This window comes from Pseudopodoces humilis, chromosome 4, assembly GCF_049639895.1.
Source record: "Pseudopodoces humilis isolate 2021_Gansu_Grassland_sample_001 chromosome 4, ASM4963989v1, whole genome shotgun sequence".
NCBI lineage: Eukaryota > Metazoa > Chordata > Aves > Passeriformes > Paridae > Pseudopodoces > Pseudopodoces humilis.
This window is the reverse complement of record NC_142203.1, coordinates 55,008,273-55,023,292: the sequence shown is the minus strand read 5'-3', so window position 1 is coordinate 55,023,292 and position 15,020 is coordinate 55,008,273. Positions and strand designations below refer to the sequence as shown.

General features: G+C 39.4%; 1 protein-coding gene across 1 annotated transcript in view; it reads right to left on the bottom strand.

Annotated features, from left to right (window-relative positions):
• CMYA5 (cardiomyopathy associated 5) overlaps positions 1-15,020 on the bottom strand; it is a 46,046-nt gene that overhangs the window by 23,719 nt on the left and 7,307 nt on the right. Inside the window, exons 2-4 of the mRNA XM_014258859.2 lie at positions 4,150-14,323; positions 1,290-1,385; positions 397-630 (exon numbers count right to left, since the gene is read on the bottom strand). Of these exons, the coding sequence (XP_014114334.2) occupies positions 397-630; positions 1,290-1,385; positions 4,150-14,323 (10,504 nt within the window). The remainder of the gene's footprint in view (positions 1-396; positions 631-1,289; positions 1,386-4,149; positions 14,324-15,020) is intronic.

The window sequence follows — 15,020 nt, the reverse complement described above, 5'->3', positions numbered from 1 at the left end:
TTTTCTTGTTTCAAAGATCACTTTCTTGTTACTTATTATTATACATAATACATATTTCATTTTTCATATAGTAAAATACCTAAATACTCTAACATCTCTTACTTCTCAGTTATTAATTCTAGATATATTATCAAACTGTCTTTTCACCTTCTTAAAAAATGAACACACCATTTTAGTAGCATAAGTCACATTTTTGTCCTGTGCCTCCTCTCTACAGTGCTCTCTGAGAATTCCCACATCAAAACCAAATGATCCAGCAGTTTCAGAGTGGAATAGCTGAGCTAGCAGGATTTAGCTATCTTAAAAAAAAAAGAAAATTCATTGAGACCCTAGATACAGAAGTCCTTTCTTAACTAATATAATAAAAGCTGCAGCATGAAAGCCTGTTTTACTTACATTTAAGAAAACAAATCCATCCACTTCATCTGTTTCTTTTACTGTTGTCTCCAAAGTTTCCTTTGCTGAATCAACAGTTTGCTGGAAATTTACCATTTGCTCATACAGGTACTCCATCTTCATCTTCTTCACTTCCTCAAAGTTCTCTGATTTTTCATCGTATTGTGCTACCACTTTCTTAAGCATCTCTTCATTCTGCTTTTCTAGTAAGTCTGCATTTTTCTTACAATTTTCCTGAAGAATAAAACGACAACATTTAATAAATACACAGAAATTCTCAATTACCCATGCACAAGCCATCCACCAGATTAATTCTGGCACATTGACAATAAGACAATTTTATTTCTGCAGGCAAACGCCTCTGGGAGAAATATCTCTAGAGAAATACATAAAAAACAACAACAGCTTTTGTTTGTTTGTTTGGTTTACTGTTAGGGTTTAAAATTAAACTTTAATATTTGATCACTGAGATAGGAAGTCTGACCAAAAAATAGCTAAAAATGCATACTTACAACTGGAGTTAATACAGTTCTCAAGGCTTAAGAACTTGGGCAATCAGAACTTAAGATACTGGCCAATTAATTTAGATGCTTCTCATGGGATTCTAAATGAAGGCACAGTGTGAGCTTTTTATAGGCGTAAAAAAAATTAAAGAAACTTTTTCTTTCAGTGTTTGACAGTTACATATTCCACTTTGCAGTAATGTGCAAAAAAGCAATCTTTTTCTTCCTCCAAAGTTAACACCTTCCAGTGAACTTCCAGAGAGGTCAAGGACTTGAGGACTGGAGAAGCAGCCCATTTTAGTGGAAGCAATGATGCTGCACAACAAGGCAAGCATATCTTAGAATCTTGTAGAGGGAGAGAAAACTAGTGTGATAAAACTCTGGACTTACCTCAACTGAGTTAAACCGCAATTCAATATCACTCACAAACTCTTCAATCTTCATTGACTTTTCTTCCAATGCTGTGAGCAATTTACTTAACTGATCCTGAAATTTAAAATGTTTCAATAACTTAGGCAGGTAATTTTCTAAACTTTTTTACACAAAATTTCTTTTAGGTGAATATTTTCCTTTTGCCATGAGCCACCATTGGAACAATTGCTAAGTTCAAGTATCACCCTGGCTGCAAAGACAAGCACAGAAATAGCAACAGGAACAGTCACAGAACTGTTTCCAAACCAAAACAAGTGAGCTCAGTTCGATAAGGTGCTGTGTCCATACAAGCAGTTGAACGCTATGAATTCCAATGCAGCTTTGCCAGAGAGTGAGGGTACTTAGAGCCTCGTGAGTGTCCTTGAGACATCACAGGAACAAGCCCATAAAAAGGAAGATAACAAAGGTAGTTGTGAGGGTAATAGATTATACCATGTCATGGCTTTTTTAAGAAATTTTAAAATATTTCTCTTTATAGAGATCAATATAGAGATAACTAGATATACTTTTATGTAAACAACAAATCATCAAAATCACTGGTTGGGTTATGTGGAAACAAAAGCAGTCCAAGACACAATAGACATCAGAGACAACTCAGAACTTTTTCTTAGTGCTTCTTGACCTCTTATGGAAATAATTTGTTCAACTGCTCTGGTGCAATTCATAATTTATAAAAATGCTTTGTTTTAATTCAATGGCATAAATCTAAAATGAAGGTTATCTTCCTTTGTAATGGCTTCTTATTATGGCAAAATTTTGCAGCTAGATCAGTAGAAAAAAAGCACATGACTTTACATTAATTATAAATGCCATATAGAACAATACAAATGAAAGTGCCCTTTAAAAATAGGGCAAATCATCAAGATTTGGAAACAAATTTCTGTTTGTCAGGATGAACTGTAGAATCTGACAGATGCCATCCATAGCTCATTTAATTTACTGCGAAGCTATGTTCTCATAGTTTTCATGCAACAATAATAAAAAAATAATTTTAAAAAATTTAAAATCATGCAACAAGAATTTTGCTATCTTACTCAGTAATGATACAGAAGTAACAAGAGACATACAAATGCAGTCTCAAAGTAATCTGAGCCCTGAGAGTTAGAAATCATGTGAAGCCAGGCCTGTGTTGCAGCCAAATTTAATACTGGCTTCATATCTGTGCTCCACAGCCAGAGAGTGATGTCATGGGATGTTTATTTGCAGCTTAACTTGACTTGCTGCAATGTGGGTCCATTTGAGGGGAGGGTGGGATCTGTGACTTTATTGCTGACTTATTCGTGCCTTGTTATCACTGCTAAGTCAAGCATGAACGGCCATATATAAAAAACATCTATATAAAAGAATAATGACATATATAATATATATATTATAATATATATATTATATATGTTATATATATATTATATAATATATAATGACATGTATAAAAAACAGCTCTACATCTGAGTGCCATGGAGATAGTTTGCAAGTACTGATATTTGAAACTGTAACACTGACTCCTCCTATTTTTGATTTCTCTCTTCTACATATGAGTTAATATAAAGATAACGTAAATATCGTCAATACAACCTCTTCTGGAATTTCAGTAAAATGACATGAAATCTCTATTCCTGTCAAATGAACATGTGCCAAAAATGAGACCTCACCTTTCATTTGCTGGGGTGAGAGTAAATTGCTGGTAACCAAGAAAGGAACATATGCATGATATGTTCACTTGTACATGAACAGATCTGATATGGGAGAAGTGAGGTGTCACATACATGTTGTTTTCACAAGCAGAACTGCATTTTAATGAGCAATAGCTTCCACAGAAAAAAGCATTTTCACTAGTATTTATAGCAATGGACTAGCTTAATGATATGGAGGGCATTTTAGCTGTCTTTTAGGGGGGAATAGCTTGGATATTGTGGCAAGAAGTAGGACTTTAAAAACTCTTACCTGTGCTGATGCCACAATGCTATTAACTCAGGTCACAGAATGCTTTGGGTTGGAACAGACTTTAAAGACCATTTAGTCCCTATTTCCTTGCCATGGGCAAGGACACCTTCCATTAGACCAAGTTTCCCAGAACCCCATTCAGCCTGGCCTTGAACACTTCCGGGGTGGGGCATCCTCACCTTCTCTGGACAGCCTGTTCCACTGCCACATCACTCTCACTGTGAAGAAATTTTTTCCTAATGTCTAATATAAACCTGTCCCCTTTCAGTTTAAAGACATTGCCCTTGTCCTGTCACTAGATGCCCTTGTAAAACATCCCTCTCCGGTTTAAAGCCATTTTGCAGATGAAATTGAATGGAACAGAAAATAAGCACTTCAACAAAACTGTGTAGGGTAATTTGTCTAACATCTCCAAGCAACCAATGCGTGTAAGTGGGACAGGGAACACATTATGATAATACTGGTCTCCACATACAGAGTGACCTTGTACCTATACCTTGTCAAGTGAAGTAAGCTGCTGTTACTCAAGTTATATTTTCATAAAAACAACATTCTTCCCATTTCTCCCCCTACATATCAAAACTAGAACAAACTTATACAGTAAGACTGAAAGATGGTAAGTCTGGTAACAACTACGTATAAACAAGGTCATTCAAACTTCTGAATAAAGTAAAATACCAGTATAGGACTCCAGAGAATACCTTAATAAGATAGCCTTCCTTCAAGATCTTCAACAGGTGTGTAGGAACAGTTTTTATTTAATAGATACAACAACTTAGCTTCTGGAGTGCTCTTTGAAGCCTCTCCTCTTGACAATGCAGGAGGACAGGAGAAATTAGCCTTAGTAGGTACTTTTTTAACCCAGATTAATTCTTACCTTCATCTTGGTTGCAGCATCATCTAGTGTTGTGACTTCATGGTCTTTATGCTCTCCAAAAAGCTTGTCAATAGCAGATATTGGGCATTTGCAGTGGTAACAGTAAGTGTCTACTTGTGCTTTCTTCAGTTCTCTTTGTGGGCTCTCAACATGAGGAACATTTGTTACTGATTTTTCAGGATACATCACCACAAAGCCTGAATCTTCAAGCTCAACAGGAGTTCTTTGTTCTGGCTCATTAACAAATTCATAACTATCTGCAGCATGATCAAAGGAGTCCCTGTCTTCAAACAATAGCTCCTCGTGTGTAAATTGAGATGATATTTCATCTTGCAAAAGCTCTTCTTGAGTAATCACATCATAGTCCATTGACTCAGCAAAATCTTCATAAACATCATGGTGCTGCTCCTCTCTTTGCAAGTCTGGATTCTCTATTTGCTGAATGGTAGAAACACAGGACAGAGGTTCCTGAGTAAACTGATCATCTACACTGTCTTCAGTGGGAGCCCTGACGTATGGAACATACTTTTCCATTTGAGGAACTATTGTTATATCTTGCTGTTCTTCCTGACTAGTACTAGCTTCTTGATATGCAGCTCCCTGATAATCCATGTGATGACTGTATCCTTGTTGACTTGACTGCTCTGGCAGCTCTTCAGCCCTTTCTACTGGTATGTTTTCCTCTTCTCTTTGTTCAGTGATACCAGTTCCTGTACCTGAAAGAACTGTTCTGCTTCCAAAAGGAATGGCATGCATTGGCTTGCAAATTGTTGCTTGAATGTTGCTGTCAACCTGGAATTTGTCTCTCTCCATAACACCCCTTTCTGACTGAACCTCAGTTTTGACATATTGAACATCACCAGATCCCTGCTTGTGCTTATTCTCTGAACTCCTAACCAAAATTCCTCCACCAAAGGACTCATCTTCTGGTATCTGATCTTTTTGAGGCCCTATGGCCTTACCTGGAATTTCATCTTTAAGAATGTATTTTTCAAAATACATTCCAGTTCCATCATCTGTGTCTGAATTTCTACTAGGGAAAGAAGCATTAGAATTGCCACTGTCTTCATCGGAGGGAGGCTCATCTTTTGTCTTTTCTCCTACTGCTTCTGCATAAAGGTCTTTGTATAAAAATGATAGGGCAGGTGGCTCCTCTAAAAGCTCTGGGTTAACTGCAGCAACAGTGGTAGGGAACAAGAGAGAGCGTTCTAGAACGCCTTCTTCTGAATCGAAGAGTGGGGTCCCTGGTGACTTCCATTCATCTTCTACATTTGTAATGCTTTTACTGCTAGAATCAACTGATTTTTGCAGTGGTAAAGATTTTGAAGCATCTGCGTAAGACTGCATTTTGCTTTCTCCTTTTATGGTACCATAAAAGACTTCATCAAGGTCCTCAAGTAATGAAAACTCTTCCAAAGTATCTACCTCAGTATCTTTAAAAATTTTGGCTTCCTCCATAGATTCATTGGGGTCTTCTGTCACAGGAGACAATGAAATTCGTCTTTCAAATTGTGGCTTAATTGGGGATTTGTCATCAATCAATGTGTATTTTTCAAAATAATCCATATCAGCAGTACCATTATTAGTATCCAACTTTGCATAATTATTGTTTTCTGGCAACAGGAGGTTTTCTTGTTGGGTTTCTTCAGTTTCCTCAACATCATCCTTTTTGACCAATTCTACCAGTTCATGGCTTCCAGTCTTTCCCAAAACTGAGCTTTCTGAAATTTCTGTGCTTCTTCCAGAAGTTAGGGCTCTCTGGCCATCCTCAATTAATTTTCTTCTAAATGAAGGATTTGTTTCCAAGTATTCTAATTTATCAGGCATATGTTTACTTTCTTCTTGATCGACAGAAGAAATATGTGAAGGTGCATGAATATTGAGTATTTCATAACCTTCTGAAATTATATTAAATAGATCTTTTTGTTCAGTAGTCTCCAGAGTATGCTGACTGTCTTCTACAGCACTTGCATGTTCTATTTCTTCCTCTTTTCCTTTCAGGTAATGTTCAGGCACTTCAGACATTTTGCCTGCCTCCAAATGTTGCATTGGTTCAATTTTTGTAGTGTTTAAAGTACTAAATTCATGCTCCAGAAAAACTTCTGTACCTTGATTATCTCCTACAAGAGATGGTAAATCATACCTTTGTGTTCTGGGACTAGCGTCTGAAGACTTTGTGTGAGGAAATTTATTTGACACAGATTCAGAAACTCTAAATGTATGTCCCTTAGTCTCTGTAGTCCCATGAACTGTAAATTCTGTGCAACTTCTAGCTGGAAATTGTTTTGATCCAACATCAGAAGTTTCATCTGGAGTAAGCTGAATTCCTTGCATGTCTATGTCTGTGGCCTCTATTGGAATCACTGAGCAAGCTTTCACCTCTTCTACCAGCCAGCTAGCCAGCCCAAAAGAAGGAATATCTGGGCTCTGCTTTTCTTCAGAACTTGAGCTAAGAGGCTTCATCTCTGCTGAAGAAAGGCTGCCCCATTCACCACAATAATGCTGAGTTTTGTGTGTCACAGTTTCATGAACAAGATCTGATGAGACAACTCCCAGATGCTCCAAGGCTGTATGCTTTTGGTCTTCAAAACATTGTTGCATTTCACGTCTATGCTCTCCTTCAGCATAAATGCCTGAAACTTTGTTAGATTGCTTTCCAAGTATGTCTGCTACATCAGACAAAGATGATGGAACATTTTGTTTATTTTCATCATCAGTGAGAGCCACTGATACTGATTTTTCAAGTTCTGACTTTCCAGGTAATTTATGAAAAGGTATAAATGACTCTGATGACACTGCTTGCTGGTCTGCTACACCAGTCACCTTTGACTCTGTGGTCACTGACCTTGGCACTGTCTGTTCATCAGGTTGCATTTCTTGCTCATATTGCTCAGTAGTGAATTTGGGGGAACTCCTTAGCTGGTCTGGAGACAAATATATTGTGTCCAACAAGCAAGATTCTGGCTTGTCTTGGTCTTGCCCTTGAGACACACTCTCCAAGTGCACTGTCTTTAAGCTTGCTGTTTCAGATGAACCCAGTTGACTTTTTTGCAACTGTTTTTCATTGTGTGGTGGAATTACATGTTCACACTCTGACTGTATGGGCTGGATAATAAGTGGCTGTCTACTTTGACTTTCTTGTTCAGCAAAGGATATTGTGGGAACCAAATATTCAGAGACTGGTTTTGAATAAGGTGGAACTTCTTGCTGACATGTTTCATCTGCTGAATAAAATGGAACTGAAGATTCAGACTGCAGTTTTGAAGGTACAGTCAAATAATCCTGACTTTCTAGAGTTTCTATTTTATCTGTAGAATATGATACATTTAGTTGTTCAGATTGTAATTGTGTAGCTGTGTGAAAGTAATGTGGAGTCTGTTCTCCCTCAGCTTCAGGTAAAATTTCACATTCAGCCTCTGACCTTGTAGCTACAGGCAAACATAGAAAACTTTCTGTATTCTCTGCTTCTTTTCTTGCAAAAAAGGACCCTGGCTCAGGCAGGGAAGTTTCTAAGTGTTCTGTTTTAGAGCGGGAGGAAGATATATCTAAACGTTTGGGGGGTGAGCCTCCAGTTATTGAAGACTTTGGACTTCCTCCAGGGCTTGTTTCAGAGACAGTGTGTGGAGCACCCAAAGGTACAGACACTGTTTGTTCAGTAAGACATGAATATAGTTGAATTTTGTGGCCGTCCGCTTCCTCGGTGAAAAATGATAAATTTTGTTGTTCAGTTTCCAGCTGAGCACTTAGAGATGAAGGAGCACCAGTGTCATGCTTCTGTGAATGTCCTGCTCTCGGTGGGGCCATTTCACACTTTTCTGCTTTGTCAGAAGGACTTAATAAATCTGATTGTTTGAAGTCTGGCTGTGCAGTTCCCTGCTCCTCAGTCCTGACAAAGCTATGTGCTACAGGAGGTGTTTCTGGCTGCTCTGTTTCAACACCAGAGGACTGCAAACTAACACATGGCTGTTCTGGTTGGATCCCATCCCTCCACTTCGTTTCACCAGTGAAATATGGCATCTCTGGATGCTCCAGCTGGGCAGTCTGTGGTTGCTCTGCCTTGCCACAGGAATATGATAAATCTAGTGGCTTTATTACATGAGTCTCTGCTTTGCCAAGAGAGTATGACAAATCTGGATGTTTTGAATTCAGTTGTTCTGGTTGCAACTGCTCTGATTTTCCTGTGGAATATGAAACATCAGAAGGCAAGAACCCTGCTTGTGCAGCCTCGTGTTTTTCTGTTTTGCCAGAAGAATAAAAAAAGTCTGGGAACTTCCCTTCCACTGGGGATGCATTTGTTTGCTCTTCCATGCCATGAGGACTTGAAAACACTGGTTGTTCCAATTTTAGTTGTACTATTTCCTCTGGGTGTAACATATAGCTTCCTCTCTCCTGTTTGACCTCCAGCTGTGCACTTTGTTTTTCTTCACTAACAGAAGAGGACAAATCTGTGTGCAGTACTTTGCCCATGTCATCCATGACACTTGCATGTTCAGACTCTGGTAGGGCAGCCCATGACAGCTCTGTTTTGACAAATGAATGCAACAAACTCTGTTCTTTCATCTCTGGCTGTGTTGTTTTATGATGTTCTGCTGTGCCAACAGAAAATGACAAATCTGCATATTCTGAGTTTGCTTGGGAATTGTGCAGTCTTTCTGTTTTCTCCATTGAGCACTGCAGCTCAGGGTGTTCTGCCTGCATTCCTGCCTCTTTACATTCCTCTGCTTTGCTGAGAGATGATGGAAACTCATCTATCTTTTCTTGCTCTGGCTGAATCTTTTCTTGCTGTACTGTGCCAGTGTAATGAAATAAATCTAGGCACTCCAAATCCTCATCAGCAATTTGAGTTTGCTGTGTTTCACTAATTGAACATGATAAATCCATTATTTCTGCCTCTGGCTGTATGATTTCATGGTGTTCTAAACTGCCAGCAGATAAATCTGAATGGTGTGATTTTGCATTTAAGGTTTCTTGTTCTGCCTCACTGAGAGAATGACATAATTCTGAATGCCCCAACTCTGTCTGTGCTTTCTTGCCTTGTGCCTCTTTTTTGAAAGAATGCAAGAAGCCTGGTTTCTCCTCTCCAGTGGTTAGTCCTTGCTCTATTGTGCCAGGCCAAGATGACAGATCTGGTTTTTCTAACACTGGTTGTGTAGTTCCTTGTGGCTTTGCTTTATCAATGGAATGCAGTGAATCAGGATGCTTTGTCTCTGTTTTTAACATTTCTCTTTGTTCCATTTTTCCACTCTGGGATGGTGCATCTGGAGCTCTCTGTTTCTCTTTTGCAGCTTGTGGATGCTCTGCTCTGCTGACAGACTGTTCCTCTTGAGAGCATTCCACAGCTGTCTGCTCCATCCCTCGTTGCCCCACTTCCCTCTCCAGGGGTGCCAAGCTTGCCTGGCTTGTCTCCAGCTGCGCAGGCAGCAGTTGTTTCATTTTGTCATGACCGTAAAATGCACCTGGCTCTTCCAATCCCAGCTGGATTGTTTCCTGCACTTTGTTGAGGGAATGTGGTAGACCAGAGTGTTCAGGTTTCAGCTGTAATGTTTGCAGCCCTCCTACTCTGAAAACAGAGTAAGGCAAATCAGAATGTCCCTGCCCCGGTTCTACCATTTCTGTTTCCTCTGCTGTACCCACAGAACGTGACAAATGTGCAATTTCCACTTCTGGCTGAACAGTTTTCTGTTCCATTTGTCCAAAGGAATAAGTTTGCTCTGTTTCTTGTACTCTTTGTTGTACCTCTGTGTTGTCCAGAGGAGATACCATATCAGTATGCTCTGCCTCCAGTGGTGTCATTTCATCATCTGGCTTATCAATGGAAAATGATAAATTTGGTTGTTCCAAGCTCTTCTGGGCATGTTTAAAAGTGTCCCTTTTATCAGGAGAATGTGTTAACTTTTCTTGTTCAAACTCCTGCTTTGTGGCTTTCTGCTGCTTTTCTCTGCCAAGAGAAAGTTTTCTGTGTTTTTGATCCAACGGTGCTACTTCTTCCTGGCTTGTCTCACCAGTGGAATGTGACAAATCAGGATGCTTCAGCTCCCTTGATGCAGTTTCTGGATGTTCTGACTCTATTTGTGCAGTTGCTGGAGAAGCTCTTTTTCTAGCTACTTTAGGCAATTCTTGATGTTTAGACTCAAACTTTTGAGTTGATTGTTCTTTGCCTTTACCAAAGGAAAATGATGCATCTGAATATTTTGAATCTAATTGTGATGACTGATTTGGGTACTGAGATTCTACTTCCATACTTTCATCTTGTGCTGCTTCACTCAGGCTTTCTTGTGAACCCAAATGTTCTGATTTTTGCTGAGTTTCTCCCATGGAGTATGAGAGCTCTGGATATCCTGACACCTGCTCCACAATGTCACCTTGTTTTGATTCACTACTCTCACATGAAATATCTGGATGTTCCACCATTACTGGTTCAGTTTCTTGTTGCTTCAAATGGAATGGTAAAGCTGGGTTTTTCAATAATTTTTCTTGCTCATGAGAGGAATATGGCAAATCTGGGTATTCTGAAGTTACTTCCATTTCGATTGGAGCTTCTTTTTCACTGGAAGAAGGCGATAATATTTGCTCCATCTCTGGATGTACTATTTTTTGTTGCTGTGATTTGTGTTGTGTAGCTTCCTTCTCTGCTTCTGTACTTACATAAAATGTTTTTTCTGGATATGCTGGCTCTGTTTGCATTTCTTCTTGCATTTGACTGAACGAGTATGGCAAAGATGGATGCACTAACCCTGGTCGAGCTATTTCTTCCTGTGCCAAATTAATTTGGTCTATGACCTGTGGTTCCTCTTTACCCAGGGTTTCTGAAATACCTGAATACTCTGTTTCCATTTGCACACCTTCTTGTTGGGCTGTTTCCTCTCTTTGGACTGCATCTTGTTCCATTCTGCCAAAGGACCATGAAACATCTGGCTGGGGCACGTTCAGTGGTGGTGTTTCCTGTTGCTGAGTACCAGCAGTGGAACAGGGAGGAAAAGACTGCTCCTGCTCCATTTGTGTTATTTCCCAGGGCTTTGCTTTGTCAGTCAATTGTGACTGCAAAGCTCCTGACTCCACTCCTTTTTGCATCACTTCTCCAGTGATAAATGAGATATCCCTCTTTTCTGAAACCACTTGTACATTTTCATGTTGCTCTGCTTCACTAATGAAACATGACGGCTCTGGACCTTCTAAGTTTCTCTGTACAGCTTCTTGTACCATTTCTCCCTGGGAATCAGTTTGTCCCAGCTTTAGTTGCAATTTTTGATGTTCTGTTTTGCCAGTGGAAGATGTTGTCTCTAGCTCTTTCACCTTCAGCTGTGAAGTTTTATGTTCCTGTTTTCTGGTAGAATGTGGCCAAACTGGGTGTTCTGACTGGAGCTGAGCCGTTTCTCCTTGCATATCTGTAGCAGAGGAATCCAGCTTACCTCCAGACTGTGAATCCTGCTGTACAGGCTGTGGCTGTTCTCCTTTGTCTGTTTGTGATAGTTCTTGCTCCTTTGTTTTATTCATGGGGTACGGTAAATCTGAAAATGCTGTTTCCAGATACCCAGTTTGCTGTATCTCAGCCCTTCCAGTGGAATCAAATATATCTGGATGTACCAACTGGTGTTCTGTATTTTCTTTCTCTGCTTCCTCCACCAAACACGATAAATCTGAATGTACCTGTGTAAGCTCTTCTTTTTCTTCTTGTTTTTCTTTTTCAGGGGAATAAGACTGTTCGAGTTCAAAATGACTGAATGCTTTGTTTTCTGTTTCTTCCTTGGAAAGCAAAACCTGATGTTCCTTTTCCAGCTGTGCACTTTGCATTTCCTTGACTACTTCCTTGGTTAAAGAAGAGTCTGGATAACCTATGTCCAGCTGTGCACTCTCTGATTCCACCATTTCTTCTCTGGAATATGATAGATCTGGATGCTCCATCTTCAGCTGTGCACTGTCTGATTCTTCTGTTTCTTCTCTGGAAAAAGAAAAGTCTGGATGCTCCATCTTCAGCTGTGCACTCTCTGGTTCTTTTGTTTCTTCCTTGGAAGAAAATTCTGGATGTTCAGTCTCCAGTTGAGATCTCCCTGATTTCTCTGTTTCTTTTGTGGAAAAAAGCATTTCTGGATAGTCTGTATCCGGTACTGCACTCTCTGATTCCTCTGTTTCTTCCCTGGAATATGAGAAATCTGGAAGTTCTGTCTCTAGCTGTGCACTTCCTGGTTCCTCTATTTCTTCCCTGGAAAAAGAGAAGTCTGGATGCTCCATCTCCATCTGTTCACCCTTCAATTTCTCTGTTTCTTCCTGGGGAGAAGAGAAGTCCAGATGCTGTGTCTCCATCTGTGTTGTCTCTGATTCTCCAGTTTCTTCAGTGGAATATGACAGGTCTGGATGTTCCATCTCCATTTGCCCACCTTCTGCTTGTTTGTTTTCTTCAACGGAAAAATCAGAGTGATCAAAATCTACTGCTTTATTTATTGCTGAAGTTTTCTGTGTTTCTTCTGTTTCCGTATGAACAGGATATGAAATGCCGAAATATTTGGAATCTTTATTTTCAGGAATTGGTGGTTTTAATTTAATTTCTTGCTTCTCTGTTTCCTGAAGTGAAAAGTCTTGTTCAGATCTTGTTTGGTTCTCCAAATGAACATTTTGAGTTTCTGAAGATGGGCTCTTTTGACCCTCTTCTCCTGGAGCTGCTGGCTCTGACAGTGCAGTTGTTGATGATGGACACTTGGTTTCTTGCTTCTCTGTTTCATTTTCAGAATATGGTAAAAACACATGTTCAGACTCAGACTGTGCAGTTTCTGATGACTGATGAATAATATCTTCCTGTCTTATTTCAGCTGAAGTGGAATATTTGGATTCAGCTGATGGAACATCAGGTAAGTAAGACTTCTCTGTTTCCCTTTCAGGATGTTCTGACATAGATTCTGTAGGCAAAATATGCTGGGAACTTGGTGTATCTAGTTCACTAACAAAATCTGCTGAAACAGACTGTGGTGCAGAATTGGGCTGAACTTCCTGCTTCTTCACTTCATCCAGATGATCTGATGCTGTCAGCAGGGATTGGTCTGGCTTGTTTGCTTTTTCAGCTGAGGAAAGTGGCACTTGTTTTTCATCAGACTTGAGTAATGTGGAGGTTGTTGACTCTGTTATTGATGTTCTGGCTGCGACTGAATGACTTTGCTCCTTCCTGGCTTCCTCTTCATTCTTCAGCAGATGTTCTGAAACCTGATTTGGGGTCTCCAAAAGAGGTTTCCTCTCTTTTCTTTCTTCATGTTGAAGAGTTGATTCTTTCATTTTATAAGGTTCAATATTTTCAGATGAAACACCATTTTTCTTAGGAAGCTGTTTTTCAAGAGGTGGTGTTGGTGAAGAAAAGCTTTGATTTGCTTGTTCTGTGAGTTGTTCTCTTTGCTTCCTTCTTCTCTCTGAAGGTGTTTCAAGAATTTTACTTCTTGCTCCCTGAAAATGTTTCAGAGGTGTTGATTCTGAGAGTGAACCGAACTTCTGCAGTCTTTCTTTTACTGATGTTTCAAGGAACTTTTCAGAATCTCCTGAAGCTGAGCTACTTCTCCGGTTTCTGTTTTTCTCTAATGTTTCAGGGTCTGGCCCAGTCCCTCCAAAAATTGAGTTGAACAGCTGGATTCTAGCTTGTACTGGTCCTCCAAGAATTGGACCGACTTTTCTCAGTCTGCTCTCCCTAAATATTGATCTTATTGGAGCACGTTTTACAGGCTCTTCTGTGATATTCTCTAGATCTTCTTTGTTGTCCATCATTTCCTCATCTCTGTCTTGTTCCTCCACCTGCTCTACATTCAACATGGAGGATTGCACATCTCCTAGAACAGTTCTTGGTTCTTGCCTCTGCGTCCCAGAAGAGTCACGTTTTTTATTGCACTGGCCTCCCTTCGGTCTTGTGGCCATTGGCACCCTATTTGAAGATTTGCGTGTCCTTTTCCGAACAATCTTGCCTTCATCCATAATAAAGATAACTTTTCCTGGAGGAGAACCTACTGGTGAACTTTCCATACTGTAAAGATCAGAAGCTGTACTAGTTTCTGAGGTCCACGGAGTAGAACATCTGCTTGAGCTGGTTTCCCAGGTTATTCCACTGTCTTCACTTTGACATGTTACCATAGAAAAGGAAGGGTTAGTCATGATGTACTGCAGCTTGGGTTTCACATCTTCACTTTGGGTAAGATCTTTTAAACTACAAACAAAAAAACAAATAACAAAAAGCTGTAAAAACACACAGCAAATTACATTATTGCAGGAAAAAGTTGAATTCTTCATTAAAACAAAAATGGCTTTCAAAGTCAAAAATACTGCATGAGCATAAATTTTGAAGTACAAGCATGAGAAAAGTCATATTTCATCTCACAACTATATATTTTAGATGAATTTGTGTAAAACTGCATGTTGCAAGGTTAGTTCAATGAAGGGGAGGTGTTTAAATTATCTTGATAATGCAGGAAGAACAGTCTTTGATCTGACCTTGTTTTGCCAGTGTGAGATTGAGCTGATTCTGGGGCTATTCTCCAGCATGTGTTTATCTCACAGTATAAATTAAACCTTTCATTAAACACTTCAAAGATACTGTCAGAGTTTTAATAGCACCCACACTTGCTTTGCACAAGTGTGAATGATTATACAATGCTCAAAGCAGTAGAGAGTCTATCCACTGGTTTGTTACTGTCTTCTCATATATTTTATCCTCTAAGCACTCTAGATATTTAACAAAGTAGTTTAGAATACATTCAACAATGAAAATATACTGGCACCTCACCAAATGAAATGGCAATGTTTCATAAAGCTAGTTTTAAACCTTATGATGTGTAATCAATACACTATCATATGATGCAACCAAGTCTCTCAGCTAAAATAGTAAAAAGGCTGGAGAAAGGCTT